Below are 19,433 nucleotides of genomic sequence, written 5' to 3'. Positions count from 1 at the left end.
GAGAATTCCCAGAGAGTAATTTTCACTGCAAGATACAATTTACTAACGAGTTGATCTGCCCAAGGAAGATCCTGGCATCTGTCACTCTGAATTCATAACACCTGAGGCTCACCGCAATAGCAACTGGAGTGGCAACAAAATTACCACAACTGTGCAGGAGGTACTATGGTTAACTGTAAGCAGTTATGATTTAATAAGCCATCTTTATGCTCGTTTGTATTTCTCTCGACTGCAAATGGTGCCATGCATGGTCTGGATTTGTGTGAGAAATTTTAAGATTCAATTATTTGAAAGGTAGTTACAGGGTGGGAAGGGAGAGAGATCTGCCATCTGCTGGTTCACTACCCAAATAGCCTCAATGGCCAGGGCTGGGCCAGGCTGAAGCCAGGAGCTTCTTCCAGGTCTCCCACATGGGTGGCAGGGGCCCAAGCACCTGGGCCATCTTCTACTGTTTTCCCAGGTGCATCAGCAGGGAGCTGGACCCAAAGTGGAGTAGCTAAGACGTGACCTGGTGCCTATATGGGATGCCAGCACCACCACAATACCAGCCTCTGAGCAAGTTTTGATAAATTTTACCTTCTTCTAATAGATTTGCATGTATGTTGTGCTATAAAAGGTATGGTATGACAGTAAATAGTAAAATAGACTGTCGTGAATGGATACTCTATGCTTTCATGACACACATAACATTTCTTAGTTTTTCTTATTCTTCCAGGCTACATATAGTTCATCTGCAAGATTTTCATTTGTTACAAAACTCCAAAAGAAAAGAAATCCATAAAGTGTACCTACACACTATTCCTATATAATATATAAATTTATATTCATATAATATATAAATAATATATAATATATCAAAGTTTTCTATTAAAATTTAAGATTTATTTATTTGAAAGTCTGAGCCACACACAGAGAGAACAAGAGGCAGAGAGAGAGACAGAGGTCTTCCACCCACTGATTCATTCTCCAATTGGCCACAACAGCCGGAGCTGTGCCAATCCGAACCCAGGAGCCAGGAGCTTCTTCCGGGTCTTCCCACGCAGGTGCAGGGTCCAAGGGCCTAGGCCATCCTCCACCATTTTCCCAGGCCACAGCAGAAAGCTGGATCTGAAGTACAGTAGCCGGGACTTGAACCAGCGTTCACATAGGATGCCAGCACTGCAGGCGGCGGCCTTACTTACTCTCTACACCACAGCACTGGCCCCTCTATTAAAACTTTTATTTAAGAAACTTGGAGGTGGGCATTTGGCCCAGCACTTAGCACATCCCCATCCCATGCTGGAGTGCTGGGTGCAATTCCTGGCTCCCACTCCTGATTCCCGCTGCCTGCCAATGCACAGAGAGGCAGCAGTATTGGCTCCAGGATCTGAGCTCCTGAACTGAGTTCCTGGCTCCAGGCTGCAGCCTCAGCCCAACCCCAGCTGTTGGGAGTGAACCAGAGGATGCGAGCTCTCTCTTTCTTTCTCTCCATTTCAAATAAATACATAAGACTTCTGAAAGTCTGGCTTACAATAACTAAATTAGGAGAGGATAGGAAATAAGGAAACTAAAAACATAATTCTGCATGTACTACCAGTTTCTAGTTTAGGACAGAGGCTAAAGATGCAGATGGATACACACATACACACACACACAGGAATGAAGACACTTCAAAAAGTTCTTGAAAAATGGAATTAAAAAATAAAATCCATTCAGATAAGGGCTCTCCCATGAGCATTATGAAAAAACTATGTACAGCTTTCAAAAAAATTCTTACAAAAATAAATTTTCCGTGAAGTTTCTTTTCTTTTTCTTTTTTCTTTCTTTTTTTTTTTTTTTTTTGACAGGCAGAGAGAGACAGAAAGAAAGGTCTTCCTTCTGTTGGTTCACCCCCCAAATGGACACTACAGCCAGCGCTGCACCGATCCGAAGCCAGGAGCCAGGTGCTTCTTTCTGGTCTCCCATGCGGGTGCAGGGGCCCAAGGACCTGGGCCATCCTCCACTGCCTTCCCAGGCCAAGCAGAGAGCTGGACTGGAAGAGGAGCAACCGGGACAGAACTGGCGCCCTGACCGGGACTAGAACCCGGTGTGCCGGCGCCGCAGGCTGAGGATTAGCCTAGTGAGCCGCGACACTGGCCTCGTGAAGTTGCAATACACACACAGACACACTGGGTTCTCACTAAGACTTGGCTTCTATCATCACCCCCTGCTTCCCTGCACGATCTTCAGGTCTCCCCTAAACAGGACCATCTGAATATTGATGTGCTGTTTCCCTCACACCCCATATCAGCAAAGGCTGTTCCTCCGTCTTCAAAATACACCCACAAGTTGACCATCTTTTACTGAACACATGGGTCCAAGCCACCTCTCTCTCACCTGGATGGACCCACAAGCAGCCGCCTACCTGGCCTTTAGCAGCCAAAAAAGGCCTCTAAAAATTTGAATCAGAGGCCAGCACCACGGCTCACTAGGCTAATCCTCCGCCTGCGGCGCTGGCACACCAGGTTCTAGTCCTGGTTGGGGCGCCGGATTCTGTCCCGGTTGCCCCTTTTCCAGGCCAGCTCTCTGCTGTGGCCAGGGAGTGCAGTGGAGGATGGCCCAAGTACTTGGGCCCTGCACCCCATGGGAGACCAGGATAAGTACCTGGCTCCTGCTATCGGATCAGCGCGGTGCGCCAGCCGTGGCGGCCATTGGAGGGTGAACCAACGGCAAAGGAAGACCTTTCTCTCTGTCTCTCTCACTGTCCACTCTGCCTGTCAAAAAATTTAAAAAATATATATATATATGAATCAGGTGCATTACGTCTCCACTGCACTGGGAATAAAGTCCCAAGCTCACCTAGGCTCCAAACGTTTAGCTAGTTCTGATCAGGCCTGTCTACCTCCCGTCACTCTCTGCCCTGCGTGCACTTGGCCTTGGCCACAGCTGTGTTTTCTTCCACACCTCACACACATCCGTAATCACTCCCAACCTTCACCCTTGGGTGCTCCACTAAGTCTGAAACACACATCTCAGACTTCCACACGAGCCACTCTCCAAGTCACTACGATCTCTACTCAACCTCCCCTCCTCAGAAAGCTCGTCCCCCATTGCCCTGTCTGCCGGGGCCCTTGGAGCCTGCCTTCCCCTCCCTCGGTACCTTCTTCCTCCCTGCTCTTACCCCTGCAATACATCACATGACTGCATCGTTCACTTGTCTACCTGTTGTATTCCTCCTGAGACAGTGAGCTCCATGGAGCAGAGAAAGAATGTCCAGGTGTCCCTCGGTATCCACTGGGACTGAGTCCAGGACCTCTTACAGACACCAAAACCCGAGGATGCTCCAGTGGCTTATATAGGTGGCATAAGCTGTGTACATCCTCCCTCATACTTTGAATCACCTCTGGGTTACCTGCAATACCTAAGACACTGCAAATTCTATGTACACAGTTGTTACACTGCATTGTTTAGGGATAACAGCAAAAAAAAAAAAAATCTGTACTTGTTCAATACAGGTGCAATTTTTGTTCTGAATGTTGTCTTGCCATGGTTGCTTGTATCCATGGTTGTCAAATCTACATATGTTGAGTAAAGACTGTGCCTGTGGCCGGAGGGTCATAGACAGGGAGAGCAGACAGGCAGGGCAGCTCATGGAAGACCTTCTATTGAGAAATAAATAAACTCCTGGAAGTGACTGACCCTCTACACTCAAGGCTAAGATGTGCCAACACCTTGATAGAGAGGAGGAGCTGCGGTAGACATTTGGCCTGGAAGCTGAGACATCAATTAAGACACTGCATCGTACAGCAGCATCCCTAGTTCGATACCCGGCTCTAGCTTCTAACTCCAGCTTCCTGTTAATGAACACTCTGGGAGGCAGTAGTAACAGTTCAAGTAGCTGCATCCCTGGCACCCACATGGGAGACCTCATTTGAGTTCCTGGTCCCCAGCTTCAGCCTGGCCAAACCTTAGCCATTACCCGCATCTAGGGAATGAATCAGCGAATGAGAACTCTCTCTGTCCCTCTAATCCTCTCTGCTTCTCAAATAAATAAACTTAGGTCTCTCATTTTGTTTTTTTAAATTTCAAAAAATGTACTTGAAAGGCACAGAGACAGACACTGGTTTCCTGCCCCAGATTCCAAGGGTGAGATGCAGCAACTCAATCCGTGTCTCTCACATGCGAGGCAGGAGCCCAACTACTGGAGCCACCATCATTGGTCACCTCCCAGGGTGCACATTAGCAGGTGGCTGCAATCCGAGGAGAAACTGGGATTCAAACACAAGCACTCCAATATGGATGCAAGTGTCCCACGCAGGTCTCAATCACTAGGCAAAATGCTCACCCCTCGCATAAATCCATTTTTAAAAAATTAAAATAGAAAGAGGAGGAGTAATGGCCATGATAGAACATAAAATCAGCAAAGTGAGCCAGCATACCCTTTTCCTGAGTGCCGAGGCTGTGGGTGAGGATGGGAGAGTCGGGCACCCGGGCCAGCGAGGGGCAGGGGGCGGAGCTCCAGGACAGCAGGCTCCCCCTCGTGCTGCCGTTGGTGCTCCCGAGCCTCATGAGCCAGTGGTCGGACAAGGAGGAGCTGGTGGAGCCTGCAGAAAGAGCAGAGAGAGGCAGGCTGCACCTGACCCACCGCCCTGGGGGCCCACGAGAGCGTCTCGTGGCCACACTCCCATCCCCACGTCCGCCCCTGGAACGACAGAACCAGAGTCCCACTGCAGAAACAGAAGCTAAGGACCAGAGCGGAACCCGGAAGTGGGTACCCAGGTGACGGCCCTCGGACGTGCAGGAAAGCACACTGATGGGTAATGAAATCCTTCCCACGAGACTACTTGTCACCAGCCCCAGCTCCTCACATAAGGTGTTTTCCCCAAGCCAAAGGACTTTATTACCCACAGTTGAGAGTAACAGCATCCCAGCCCCGGTGCCCACAAGAGAGCAGGAGCATGCCCCCGGTCTAGGGAAATCAATTCTTTTATAACGGGCGTTAAAGACACCTTCGCTTTGTCTTTTGTGTGTAGACAATAAGAAAACCTGCAGACTCTGCGACGGAGCTTTGTTCTGCCTTCTGCAAAACGTGCCTGGACTTGCACTACATTGGATGTAGATTTGCTGAAGGCTCTTGGCTTTTATTCGGCCATGTTCCAGCGGCCATAACCAGAACCCCGGATCAATTCTTTAAAATCCTTGCTCGGTCCACAGAGAAAGATGAGTAGTTTGCAGAGTGAAACCAGTAAGATAAAAGGGTCAACTTCGGCACTTTTCAGAGTGTCCCTCGTAGCTTCCCCTTCCTTTCTCGAGGGACTAACACAGGTGTAATGGCACACGCTTAAATGCATCTGGCTCGGTGTGAGTGTGGAATCCTACAGTCCCAAGAGTCACCTCCCCTGGCTACCAAAAAAAAAAAAAAAAAAAAAAAAAAAGGCAGCATCCTTTCTCCCTTTCTTGAAGTATAAAACATGTCCACCCCACATGGCCACCTTGACAAATGGTCCAGGAGCCTCCTCTCTGAGATGCCTGCCTCGCTCTTCTGGCCGATGGCCAGCCGAGCATCTTCCCAAGTCTTACGGTGACTTCCCAAAGCCCCTGTCCTCTCCTGGGCCCCGGCACCCACCTCTCATGGAGCTGCTGGCTGACCAGGGCGGGATGCTGTTCCGCTTCTGATAAAACAGGATGTAGGCCCCTCTGGTGCTGATCTCGTCTTCCTGGAGAGGTTCCACCGTGCTGTCATCGTAGCTGTACCAGTGGCCATCCAGGGAGTTCCTGCAGTAGGCTACAAAGGCCCAAATCCCCAGTCTCAACCCACGGCAGGAAGACACTGCTTACCGGCATAGTAGGCAAATGGGTGTGTGTATAATAGAATGAAACACAAAAACAGCCCATGTATGGCCCACAAATGACATTTGTGCAGAAAGATAAGTAAATGATATTCCCAGATTCTTACTAGTAAAGAAGGCTGCTCTTTTATCTGTGGTGCCCATCATAAGGCCAAATCAACAACAGCAACCAATGAGTTCCAGGTTCTGTGATCAGACAGTAACTCCCATTTCACCCCATCTCGGCTGAAAAGCTTCGAGATGCACACAGTAATGGTCAAATGAGAATCACTGCTGGGATGATGGTGTGCTTCATTTCTACCTAGGAACTGAAGTCAAATATTTAAGGGAACTTCATAAACACGAATCTCAATACGTGCCAAACCACTACAACAGAAGAACCTTCTCTTTGCCTTCCACAACTCACTGGATGGCACCCTAAACCACATATCTGGATGGTAATAAACTCTGCTTTTCATGTCAAACACAGGCGTTGCAGGTCATATAGACTCTCTGTCATATGTTCTCCTCCCTGTTCTCTCCCCACCCCAGAATTGTAACACTGGGGTGGGCATTTGACCCAGCAGTGAAGACACTGGTTAGGAGGCCCAGGGTGCTCGTCGAAGGGCCTGGGCTCAGTGCCCGTCTCTGACTCCGACTCCAGCTTCCTGCTAATGTGCACGCGAGGAGGAGCAGTGAGGCCTCCAGCAGTTGGGTCCAGTCACCCGCATGAGACCTGGGTTGACTTCCCAGCTTCTAGCCAGCTTCAGGGGTCCAGTCCCAGCTGTTGTGGGTATCTGGGGAAGCTGGCTGCCTCGCCTCTCTCTCTTTCTATACACATTGTTTAATTGAGAACAATTTTTTTTAATCGTAAAAACCATTTTAGGCCGGCACCGCAGCTCACTTGGCTAATCCTCCGCCTGCGGCGCCGGCACCCCGAGTTCTAGTCCTGGTCGGGGCGCTGGATTCTGTCCCGGTTGCCCCTCTTCCAGGCCAGCTCTCTGCTGTGGCCCGGGAGTGCAGTGGAGGATGGCCCAAGTCCTTGGCCCCTGCACCTGCATGGGAGACCAAGAGGAAGCACCTGGCTCCTGGCTTCAGATCGGCGCAGCACGCTGGCCATAGCGGCCACTTGGCGGGGCGGGGGGGGAGGGGGTGAACCAACGGAAGGAAGACCTTTCTTTCTGTCTCTGTCTCTGTCTCTCTCTCACTAACTCTGCCTGTCAAAAACAAAACAAAACAAAAAAACATTTTTAACTTGAGGGCTACAGAAAAACAGGTGTTGGACTGGACCTGCATAAGGTGACCCCCACGCTGACCCAAGCTGGCTACTTGGGAGTTCACCTTTGCCCTTTCCTTGGTCCTCTCACCACATAGCCGATCCAAAAAGCCAGTCTTACTGATCCTCCTTCCAAAACTCCCGGCAGCACCTTGACTGTCAACACCCACGTCACACCAGACGCATCCTCCTGGCTGGAATCCCAGGGCAGAGTGATTATTTCTACTGGTACACTAGGTCACCTCCTTGCTCCGCTGCTTCAACCCTTCAAATGCTTCCCATCACCCTTCTGGAAAAAACCAAACTCTTATGCATGGACTAGGGTACCCTACCCGATCTGGGCGTGCCCACTTCTCCTGCTCCATCCCGTGTCACTCATCTCTGGACCACAACACAGCCAGCCACGACATACTATCATCATGCCTTAAACATACAAGACACCCTCTGCCGTAGAGCCTTTGCCCATGCTGCCAGTGCTGCCCCCAAACACAATTCCTCCCATTATTCACGTGGCTGGTTCTGGCTCTTTCTCAGTTCTTGGCCTACAAGTGACATCCTCCGAGAGGCCTATCTCTATCACAGACACAATCAGTCCATCAATCAGCCTGCCTCTACCAGAAAGGCCATAGGGAAGAGGGATCCCTCCCCCTTGTGCAGGATCGATTGTTGGCCCAGCCATCGCAACCATCCTACTTTGCAGGAAATGACATTTGTAAAGGGTTATGCCAGAAAGTGTTTTTTTTTTTTTTTTTAGGATTTATTTATTTATTTGAAAGTCAGAGTTTCAGATAGAGAGGGGAGACAGAGCGTGAGAAAGGTCTTCCATCCACTGCTCCATTCCCCAAATGGCCACAAGGGCCAGAGCTGGGCCAGGCTGGAGCCAGGAGGCAGGAGCTTCTCCCAGGTCTCCCATGTATATGGCAGGGGCCCAAGGACTTGGACCATCTTCCACTGCTTTCCCAGGTGCATTAACAGGGAGCTGGATCGCAAGCAGAGCAGGCAGGACTCGAACCAGTGCCTATATGGGATGCCAGCGTTGCAGGCGGAGGCTTAATCCATTGAGCCACCAGTGCTGACCCCATGACAGAAACAGTTTTAACAGCAAAAGAATTCACCAGCCCAATGTCCATCCTTGGGCATTTTCTTAAGAAACTGTCACATCTGTTCAGTGCATTCATCAAAGAGGGTGGAGGAGCTTTCTATACATGAGGATGTGAAAATACTTCCAAAATATATTTTAAGGGGAATAAAAAAACCAGATGCAATAAAGCAAACAGTGTTTTACTTAAATTAGGGGTGGAAAGAAATATGATAAATAAGAATACATATTTGCATATGAAAATATACTTAAAATTATTTATATTTACACAAAGAAACTATGGAAGAATCGACTAGAAACTACTAAGACTATTCACCTGGTATGGGGATGAAATAGATGAGGAACAAAGGCAGGATCAAGACTTTTCACTAAATTTTTTTTTAAGATTTACTTACTTATTTGAAAGAGAGAGAAATAGAAAGAGAGAGAGAGAGAGAGAATCTACCATCCGCTGGTTCACTCCCCAAATGGCTGTAATGGCAAGGGACTCCATCCAGTCCCCCAGGTAGGTGGCAGGGGCCCAAACATGAGCCACCTTCGGCTGCTTTCCCAGGCACAGTAGCAGGGAGCTGGATCAGAAATGGAGCAGCCAGGACTCCAACGGGCGCCCTGACAATGGGATGCCAACACTGTGAGTTACCGTCCTTCATGCACAGGCTGTGTGAGTTGTGAAAATGCAGCCACCCCTCAGAATCAATAGGGCACTGGCCCCAGGATGCCCCGTGGTACCAAGACCCACAGACAGCCAAGTCCCTGGTAAAAAAGGGCATGGTGTCTGCCTGGAACCGGCACACACCCCGCCATATATTTTCACTCATCTCAGAGGCCGGGTAACACAAAATGCAACATAGGCACTGCATACATCGCTGCTCCGTGGCCTTGTGCGGGGACACTAAGAAGAAAGTCTTCATGTTCAGGGTGGATGTGGTTACATCTCCTTTCCCAATGCGTCCCACCTGCAGCCGGCTGAATCCACAGGTGTGAGAGCCTTGGCTATGGAGGCTCACTGCCCCCCGGGCAGCTGTGACCTACTCAACTGATGTAAAGTGGCACAGAGGCAGCTCAGAGACTGAGCAAATATAACCAAACTCGGCAAGCTTTGCGGCCCTTCTCTTTTTCCAAATTTTTGTTTACATATTTATTTGAGAAGAAGAGAGACAGAGACAGAAGGATCTCCCATCCGCTGGTTCACTCTCCAAAGGCCCACAATGAGGCTGAGGCCAAAGCCAGGAGCCAGGTCAAGCTAGGTCTCTAACGTGGGTGGCAGGGTCCCTACTACCTGAGCCAGCAGCTGCTTCCCAGGGTGCACCCAGGAAGCTGCACCAGAGGGCAGAGCTGCGGCTCACGCTCGGCGACTCTGGTACGGGACGCTGGCCTCCCAAGCAGTGTCTTGATCACCAGGCCAACACCTGGCCCTCAGGTTTTTACAGTGTAGTGAAATGAGCAAACTTGCAGAAAGTGAAAGAACTAGAATGGAACAGACCCACAGTGCTAAGAGACGATGGGAGGCCGGCGCCGCAGCTCACTAGGCTAATCCTCTGCCTGCAGCTCTGGCACCCCGGGTTCTAGTCCCGGTTGGGGCGCCGGATTCTGTCCCAGTTGCCCCTTTTCCAGGCCAGTTCTCTGCTGTGGCCTGGGCGTGCAGTGGAGGATGCCCCAAGTGCTTGGGCCCTGTACCCGCATGGGAGACCAGGGGAGGCACCTGGCTCCTGGCTTCTGATCAGTGCAGTGCGCTGGCCACGGCACGCTGGTTGCAGCAGCCATTGGAGGGTGAACCAACGGCAAAGGAAGACCTTTCTCTCTGTCTCTCTCTCTCACTGTCCACTCTGCCTGTCAAAAAAAAAAAAAAAAAAAAAAAAAGACAATGGGAGAGAAGGCGGTGGCTCAGATGTCAAGAGCCCAGCAGATGGGGTGGCGGTGACAAGCTGAGGGAGTCCACTCTGAGTGCCCGTGGAGCAGTGGGCAGGAAGGGAGCCAGCTGAGACCCCAGAGGCCCAGGACTGGAGGGCCAGGAGCTTAGGCTGCCCGTGTCCCATCCTGCAGTGCCTGGGTTCAATTCCCAGCTCCGGCTCCGGACTCCAGCTCTGTACTAGAGCAGACCCTGGGAGGCAGCAGGCAGCGGCTCAGGTAGTTGGGTCCCTGCCGCCCTCGGGGAAGATCCAGATGGAGTTCTGGGCTCCCAGCCTCAGCCTGGCTGTGGTGAGCATTGTGAGTGAGCCAGCAGATGGGCACTTTCTGTGTCTGTTTCTTAAAAAAAAAAAAAAAATTATGAATTAAAAAAAAAATCTAGGTCAAGAAGGAGCACTTACAAGTTAAAATCACGAGAGCCAAAGTGAAGTGAAAACAGCTCAGTAACACATTGGAAGATGCAGCTGAGGAAATCTCAAGTATCAAAAAAAAAGGACAAGGAAAGAAAAAATGAAGAGGAGATGGCACTGTGGCATAGCGGGTAAAACCACCACTTGCAGTGCCGGCATCCCATATGGGCACCAGTTCGAGTCCTGGCTGCTCCACTCACAATCCAGCTCTCTGCTATGGCCTGGGAAAGCGGTGGAAGATGGCCCAAGTCCTTGGACCCCTGCACCCATGTGGGAGAACCAGAAGAAGCTCCTGGCTCCTGGCTCCAGATTGGCGCAGCTCCGGCCATTGCGGCAAATTGGGAGTTGAACCATCAGATGGAAGACCTATACCTCTCTCTCTCTCTCTCTCTCTCTCTCTCTCTCTCTCTCTCTGCCTCTTCTTCTCTCTTTGTATAACTCTTTCAAATAAATAAATAAGTCAAAAAGAAAAAAAGGAAGAAAACGCTAAACTACTAGCGAGTGCAATTCACCCACACTTTGGGGCTTGGACAATACACACGTACAGCACGGTTCACGTTCAAGACAGATGCAATTCTCTCTTTCCCAATACTTTCAACCTGTGGCTGATGGGACCCACAGAAGTCAAACATCTGAACCGATTCCTGCCGTGCTCCTGGCGGGCCATGGAGATGACCTGTTTTCTTCCTTTTCATACCCTCCCCCAGCTTGCCCACTGTCAAGGCCAGCAGGGACCTGGTGCTGCATCACTCCAACCCCTGCAGCATCTTTTTTCACACTGAAAGGACCCGAGTCCACCGAGGCAGCCCAGGGGCAGCTCTGTGTCTTAGGGCCAGCAATCCATCACCTGCACCCAGGCTCGCCACGTCACGTCAACAATTCAGATCCTTAGGACTACAGCACAGAGAGAACCGGGAGATTGTATTATTCCACCTGCCACAAAGAAGGGGAAAGTTCACACACACACACACACACACACACACACACACACAGTGATACAATGTACAAAGCTATTCAGTGCATTATAATGAAAATTTGGAAAGAGCCTCTATGTCCATGAAATAAACTGTGGTACCCACCCATAAGGAAATACTGAGAGACTGTATGAAACAAGGAGCTCTGGGCAGAAAGTGCAGTGGTTACAACACCCAGCTCCCACTCCCACTCCTGAGTGCCTGTGCTTCCCGGCTCCAGAGCCTGACTCCAGCCTCCCACTAATGTGCACCCTGCGATGCAGTGGTGGTGACCCAAGTGCATGGGTTCCTGCCACACATGTGGGAGACCTGGATGGAGCTCCCAGCTTCAGCCCCAGCCTGGGCTAGGCTGGGTTGTCGCAAGCATTTGGGGAGTGACCCAGCAGACAGGAGGAGATCTCTGTCTCTCTCTGCCTTTTGAATGGGTAAAATAAATTAAAAAATGTGAAAGAAAAAAGCCCATATAGAATTATGTACATAGAATTCTATCCTTGTGCTTAAAAGGAATATAAGAGGGACTGGTGTTGTGGAGTAGCAGGTAAAGCTGCTGTCTGTAACACCAGCATCCCATATGGGCACCAGTTCGAGTCCCGGCTGCTCTACTTCTGATCCAGCTCGCTGCTGATGTGCCTTGGAAAGCAACAAAGGACAGCCCAAGTCCTTGGGCTCCTTCCTGTAACCACATGGAAACCTGGAAGAAGCTTCTGGCTCCTGGCTTCTGCCTGGCTCAGCTCCAGCCATTGTGGCCATTTGGGGAATTAGTGGATGGAAGATATCTCTCTTTCTCTCTGTAACTACTTTTCAAATAAATCAATCTTAAAAAAAAAAAAAAAAAAAAAAGAGTACAAGGGCGAGGGGGGAGGGGACAGGGAGTGGAATTGTGAGGCAACAGTTTGTGACACCACAGGCATCACACACAAGCACCAGTTCAAGTCCCAGCTACTCCACTCTGATCCAGCTCTCTGCTATGGCCTGGGAAAGCAGTGGAAGATGGCCCAAGTGCTTGGGTCCCTGCACCCTCGTTGAGGGATCTGGACAGATTTCCAGTCTCCTGGCTTCGGCCTGGCCAGCTGTTGTGGCTATTTGGGGAGTGAACAAGTGGATGGAAGATTTCCCTCTGGAACTCTGCTTCTCAAATAGATAAATCCTAAAAAATAAATAAATAAAAGGAGTGCGGGGAGCAAAGCTTAGACACAACTGTATACACTTAGCCCTCGAGACCCATACATTCTGCATACATGGAATCAATCAACCTTAGAACAAAAATATTTGGAGGTGAGGGATTTGCATCTGAACTGAACACAGATTTTTCTCTTGTCATTATCCCCTACACGATAGAGTATAACAGCTATTTGTAAAGCCTTTACAGTGTATGAGGTGTCACAAATAATCTAAAGAGGACTTAAAAGAGGGCCAGGTGGTTAAGAAGTCAGCCAGGATGCCCACGTCCCGTATTGGAGTGCGAGGGTTTGCTCCACAGCTTTGTCTCCCAGTTCCACTTCCTACCAAAGCAGAGCCTGGGAGGCAGCAGTGATGCCTCAAGGAGCTGGCTTCCTGCCACCCATATGGGAGACCTGCACGGAGTTCCCTGCTCCTGGGTTTGGTCCGGCACAGCCCTGGCCACTGTGGGCCTTTGGGAGTGAAGTCAGTGGATAGGAGCTCGCTTGCTTGCTCTCGCTCTCTGCCTCTCAAATTAACTAATTTTTTAAAAATAAAGTGTATGGGAGGATATGCAAATGCTACACCATTTTATAAAGGAACTCGGGCATCCTTGGGTTCTGTGAAGTGAAGGGGGCCCTGGACCAACCCCCCGCCTATTTGCATCTGCTGTAATTGCATTCCAAAACTCGGGAAAAGACTGCCTGGGACCAGAGCAGGATCCCAGATGTAGGAACATGTATAGTCTTTACCTCGTTTTGGAACCACAGGAACATATTATCTACTCCAAAAATTAAATTTAAAAAAGAGCATAAGGGGCCAGCAGTGTGGTGCAGCACAGCCACCTCTTGCAACAATAGCATCCCAAATTCAAGTGCAGGTTCAAGTCTCAGCTCCTTCTCTTCTGATCCAACTCACTGCTATTGCGACTGGGAAAGCAACAGGCCTCCCCTGTCTCAGTAACAAGACCCCATCCCAGACTCCAGTCCCCACGGACCAACAAGGTCCAAAGCCTGTGGGAACATGGTTGTCAATCTTGAATTCCAGGTCCAACAGGGCTGTCAGTCAAGGCCGGGCACAGAGGCACTTTCTGATACAGAAAAACTCAAACTGTCAAGATCCCATCACCTGTTCTTAGGAGGCTCCCACAGGGTACGCTGCTGCCCCTAACCAAGGGAGCTGATCTCCACCTATAGCACCCAAGTTTGGGGACTTGTCCATGTTAGAAGTCACTTGCTGGGCCAGTGCTGTGGTGCAGTGGATTAAGCCAACACCTGTGACACCAGCATCCCATACAGGCACTGGTTCAAGTCCTGGCTGCTCCACTTCTGATCCAGCTCCCTGCAAATGCACCTGGCAGAGCAGGAGAGGATGGCCCAAGTGCTCAAGTCCCTGCCACTCACATGGAAGACCTATGTGGAGTCCCAGCCTGCTGGCTTTGGCCTGGCCCAGCCCTGGTCATTTGGGTCATTTGGGCCATTTGGGGAGAGAACCAGTGGTTAGAAGAGCTCCTTCTCTCTAGGTCTCTCTCTCTCTGTAACTCTGCCTTTCAAATACATTTTTTAAATTAAAAAATAATAAAAAAGGATCAGCACAAACCGCTGAGAATTGCCGAGACATTTGTATTGTGTCTTTCCAAGTTCCTCCCACGACTAAAAATTCCCCACGACTAAAAATTAAAAACACCCCACAGAATTAAAAAAAAAAAAAAAAAAAAAGGCAAATCCGCTGTGTGGGATCACAGATGAAGGCAACCATTCCCCTCTCGGTTCCAATAATTATCTTCCTCTAAGGGTTAAAGATCCAGGCCGTAACCAACTTAGATCCCAAGCACCACACCTGCACCGACGTCGGCTGGGACCAGGCGCCCTGGCCTCTTGCTCGACGTGGGGGAGCAGCCAGCCCACAGGGGGCGCCCGAGAGGGCTCAGCGCTCACGGGGCGCCAGTTCTGGGGGCACGCTGAGGCTGGGCCAGGCTCACCTGTGTAATGCCCACCTTGCAGGCTGCCATGGTGGTTGCAGACGGCGTACAAGTCGTACAGGAAGTCCAGTGGGTAGGTGGTGGGCAGGCAGGCCGGCTGCTGCCAGGAGGGCCAGGGGCCCGGCCCCGTCGTGGCGCTGCTGCCCCTCGGGGCCATGTGGGGGGCCATGTTGAGTCCCGACAGCGGAAACTTGACCAGCGTGGACAGCTTGTTCCTCCTCTCCCCGACCTGACAGAACCTCTTGAGGTGGATGATGAGGATGTCGGGCAGGGTCCACAAGCTCAGCTTCACCGTGCCCTGCTGCAGGACCTGGCAGTGCGGGCACTTCCACGCGTCGTCCTGCGCAAGCTGCAAAGGAAGCCACGGGGCCGTGAGGCCACGCCCCACCCAGAGCCCCCACCGCGGGGCCGCCCAGCCCCCTTCCCGGCCAAGGGAGAGGACCCAGGGCGGGACCTGCTCCTCCTTAGTGTAGAACTGGAAACACTCGTCCAGGGTGCAGCTGTGCTGCTGGTGTGCCTGCTGCTGCCGCCGCACGCTGTCGGCATCCTGGACCCGCTCCTCCTGGAGGCTCCCGAACAGGCTGCGGGAAGGCAGAGGACAGCCGCGGGCTCAGGGCTCCCCACTCCCAGGGCGGCGCGTGCACGCCTCTCCCGCCAGCAAACCGGTGAACCAAAGCACCTTGCCCGCGGCTTCCTGGGGACCCTGGGCCTCCGTCGGTCTCACTCAGCAGACTGCCCCCTCTAAATCATCCATCTACTGAATCATCCATCTCCCCCACCAGCTCCTCCAGGGACCCAATCCTGGGCTCGTTCCCCCATCTGAGCACAAAGCCTAGCACCCCGTAGGAGATCAATAAACACTCGCTGGCCCAAACGTTGTCCTTTTTCAAAGTGAGGCTAGCGCGCTCAGTGGTAGACAGGCCGGCAAGTGTCGTGGTTAAAGAGTCAGAGTTGGGACTCAAGCCAGATGGCCTGGGCTCAAATCCCAGCTCTGGGGCTGGCAATGGGGAGTAACACATAAAACCTCCGTCTGCAGCACCGGCACCCCATATGGGCACCGGTTTGAGTTCCGGCTGCTCCACTTCCCACCCAGCTCCCTGCTAATACACTTGGAAAAGCAGTGGAAGATGGCCCAAGTCCTTGGGCCCCTGCACCCACGTGGGAGACCTGGAAGAAGCTCCTGGCTTCAGTTCAGCCCATCTCCAGCCATTGCAGGCATTTGCAGAATGAACCAGTGGGTGGAAGACCCATGTCTCTCTCTGTCTCTCCCTCTCTCTCTGTAACTCTACTTTTCAAATAAATAAATAAATAAGTCTTTTTATTATTATTATTATTTGACAAGTAGATTTATAGATAGAGAGAGAGAGAGAGAGAGAGAGAGAGAGAGAGAGAGAGAGAGGTCTTCCTTCCATTGGTTCACTCCCCAAATGGCCACCACAGCCGGCATTGCACTGATCCGAAGCCAGGAGCCAGGTGCCCCTTCCTGGTCTCCCATGTGGGTGCAGGGGCCCAAGCACTTGGGCCATCCTCCACTGCCCTCCTGGGCCACAGCAGAGAGCTGGACTGGAAGAGGAGCAACCGGGACTAGAACCCAGCACCCACATGGGACACCGGCACCACAGGCGGAGGATTAACCAAGTGAGCCATGGCGCTGGCCCCATAAATAAGTCTTAACAACAACAACAACAAAAAATCCCATTTCTTCCCTATAGCAGCTGGTGGCCTTAGGCAACTGCAAGAAACAGATTTAGGTTTAGGGCTTCCCGGTGCCCTAAATTCAGCGATTTCCTCCGAATCAAGTATTTGTCCCAACCCTGCAGCATTCCACCTGCAGAGGGGCAGAGCTGCCTCCAAGGTGCCCAAGGCAGGGAGAAGGGAGAAAGCCCCAGTGCCCTTGAACTCACCGCTCCTTGGCAGAGCTGTCCCACTCCACGGCCAGCTTGACGTGGGGAGGTCCCCCCGGCTTCCGCAGGTGCAGAGCTCTGGGGAGAGAGCACAAATGCCTCCAACTGACTGTCAACCTAGGCCAGCTACCGGGGGCACTGCTGGGTCTGCTAAAGGCTCAGTCGCAAACCTACCTCTTCATGCTCGTCCCCATGGCTCTGGGAGCTTGCAAGCTCTAAGGGCTTTTGGTTACTATGGGGGCACAGATCAACTGTCCGTTTCAAACCTCAGTGATGTGTACAGGGGAGTTGGACACGACTGGCCTACAAACACCCAGTGGTGCTGAAGCCCTAAGAGAGCTGCTGACACCCTCTCAACTCTACTCCCACCCCCACCATCACGCAGGAGCACCCTGAAGCCCAGCTCCAGGACCCAAGTCATCTTCCAAACCCTCTGGTGTGTGTCATCCTATAGCTCCTCCCATCTGCACGGCCCTGCCCATTTCAGAAAAGCTGGTTGGCCTCAAGGCAGAAGAAATGGGAAACACATGACGGCGAAGTCCACGGTCAAAAAAGTTAGTAAGAAACTGTTGCAAGGAAAACAGGAAGCTGTCAGCTGAGGCCCAGGCTTTTACCAAGATGATGCAGTAAAAGACTTTGCACTCACGGGAGTCACACGGCCAGAGGCTGGGTGGTGGCAACTTCCCGCGAGAACAGGAGCCAGGAGGGAGCTGGGAATGGGTGTCTGGGAGACGTTCTCACTGCCCAGCGAGCCTTACAGACACCAGTCGCCCCTCCTCCTCGTTCTGTAGCCTCAGGGAGAATGAGCTATGGGCACGCAGCCGCCACTGCTGTCCCCTCGTTCACCTCTTCCAGAGGAGAAGCCCTTTAACTGGTTGGTAGGACTGGGACTAACTCTCAGCTCTGCCACTATAATCCTTCCCAGCCTGGTTGCCTCCCTCCTCCCTGCCTTGAGTCTCCTGGAAGCAGCTCAGCCCCTGCACGTGGGAGCCTGGAGGTCTGAGACAAATGCTTGTTTCAGAGGAGACACACTGGGGAGCCCTCGTCTAAAGCTATTTTCTCAAGACCCCCAAAGTGCCCAGTTTGTTCAACAAGGGAAGCCTGCAACTGGGGAGCTACACCTTGACGGGAGCAGCAGGGAGTGGGGCGTCATTTAATCCCGGGTAGCGGAGACCATATTCCAAAGTCCGAGTTGGACTCCCATGTAAGCCACATTTGTTAACCTTTAGCCTTATCTATCTATCTGCCTATTAATCAAGAGGCAGAGAGATGAGACAGACAGACAGAGCTCCAATCTGCTGGCCCGCTCTTCAGATGCCTGCAGTGGCCTACCTGGGCCAGGGCTAGAGCCAGGAGGTGGGAACTCCATCCAGGTCTCCCACATGGGCGGCAGGAACCCAACGACTTGAGCCATCACCTGCCGCCTCCTAGGGTCTACATTAGCTGGCAGCTGGAATCTGGAGCAGACCTGGATATCAAACCCTGGTACTCTTATGTGAAATATGGATGTCTTAACGGCTAGGCTAAGCACGCACCCTCAATAAATATAAAATTTTGACCTCAATCCAGTCTACATTTTAACTGGAATATAAACATGGATGAGGAAAAAGAAGACTGCCGGCTTCACAGGGAAGCATGAAGCCAACTCTGTCATAGGGAAACTCCCCAGGCCACAAAAGAGCAGAGGAGCAAGCTGTAGCCCACAAGTGCCCTCTCTCTACATGGGACGGATCCTTCATCAGACAGCACAATCATCTCCTGGGGGCTGAGCCCTGGCTAAAGAGGAATGGCAGCAGCATGCTGTATTCATGGAGGGATGCTGCTGGTCCAAGCACTGTTCAGAACCATCTCCACCCTCAAGGAGCTCAGACTCTGATGGGAGAAGCACACACAGAGAGATCACTGCCAGCAGCCACAAAGTATGCCTGATGCCCTGGAGGGCAGGTGAGCAGAAGGTAGGCAGGTAGGTGCAGGAGGCAGGACAGATCGCACAGGTCGAGGGCTCAGCGGGGGAAAGGTATGCGCTGGGACACTTGAGGCACAGAGAGAGGCATATAGCATGGTATGCCACTCTTGGGAGTGTGCACTTTATGCTGTGGGCAGCCGGAAGCCACTGGAGGGTTTGTAACACACAAGTGTGAACGCAGGTAGAGGCAGGTGAGTCAAATAGGAGGCTGCCAGGGCACCCAAGTGAAGAGGTGGTAGGGGCTGACCTCAGGCAATGGTGGGTTAAGGTGGAGGGGAGGGATTGGAGCGGAGGAAGCAGCAGGATCAGGAACATTCCACCTGATGATGGTGGAGGGGTGTCAGGAGAAGGTGAGAGGGACCAGGGATGACCCCAGGCTCCCAGCTTGAGCTCCTGAGCAGATGGTAGAGTCACGAGGCTTATGGAGGGGAAGAAGAAAGGCCTAGGTAAGAAGAGTCCAGACTGAGAAGCGATGTAAGTCTATGAGACACTGCAGGAGGACGGGCAGGTCCGTATCTCAGAGAAAAATCGGGGTTGGGGAGAAAGAGCTGTGGGCCCTTGACCAATAGGTGGCAGACAGAACCAAGAGCAGAATCACCACGGGTGGAAGGCACAGGTAGAGTGCAGAGCCCCAGGGAGGGGCGGGGGGGGGGGGGTTACTCTTCAAGGAGGCATCTTTCTGGGTCACACATGCACTCAATGGAATATGCTGTAATTCAGCCTGAAAAATGATGTACAGTGGCTAAGACACTGCTCGGAGCCCCCATATCTCATATCAGATTGCTGCCTAGGTCCAGAGCCCAGATCTGCTCCCAATTCCAGCTTCCTGCTAATGTGCACCCTGGGAGACGTCACTCTTAGCTTATGGGTATGTTGTCACAAGTCTTTTTAAAAAAGGAGGAGACTTCTAGAACAAGAAGGTGCAGGGGGAGGCAGAACAAGAGGCTGAGTGCAGGGCTCTGTGAAGGAGG

General features: G+C 51.7%; 1 protein-coding gene across 5 annotated transcripts in view; it reads right to left on the bottom strand.

The window, feature by feature from the left end:
• USP43 (ubiquitin specific peptidase 43) overlaps nt 1-19,433 on the bottom strand; it is a 76,655-nt gene that overhangs the window by 13,608 nt on the left and 43,614 nt on the right. For 3 of the 5 annotated variants that reach the window (XM_070061382.2, XM_051825180.3, XM_089318378.1), the window contains 5 exons: nt 16,497-16,574; nt 15,047-15,173; nt 14,593-14,941; nt 5,585-5,743; nt 4,398-4,562 (listed from right to left, as the gene is read on the bottom strand). In XM_070061382.2, coding sequence (XP_069917483.2) covers nt 4,398-4,562; nt 5,585-5,743; nt 14,593-14,941; nt 15,047-15,173; nt 16,497-16,574 — 878 coding nt within the window. The remainder of the gene's footprint in view (nt 1-4,397; nt 4,563-5,584; nt 5,744-14,592; nt 14,942-15,046; nt 15,174-16,496; nt 16,575-19,433) is intronic. The other 2 variants (XM_051825181.3, XM_089318377.1) reach the window with 2 other exon arrangements.

This window comes from Oryctolagus cuniculus, chromosome 17 (assembly GCF_051225735.1).
Source record: "Oryctolagus cuniculus isolate XC-2025 breed Fujian yellow rabbit chromosome 17, ASM5122573v1, whole genome shotgun sequence".
NCBI lineage: Eukaryota > Metazoa > Chordata > Mammalia > Lagomorpha > Leporidae > Oryctolagus > Oryctolagus cuniculus.
Note: the sequence above shows the minus strand (reverse complement) of the source record. Positions and strands in the feature narration are given on the sequence as shown.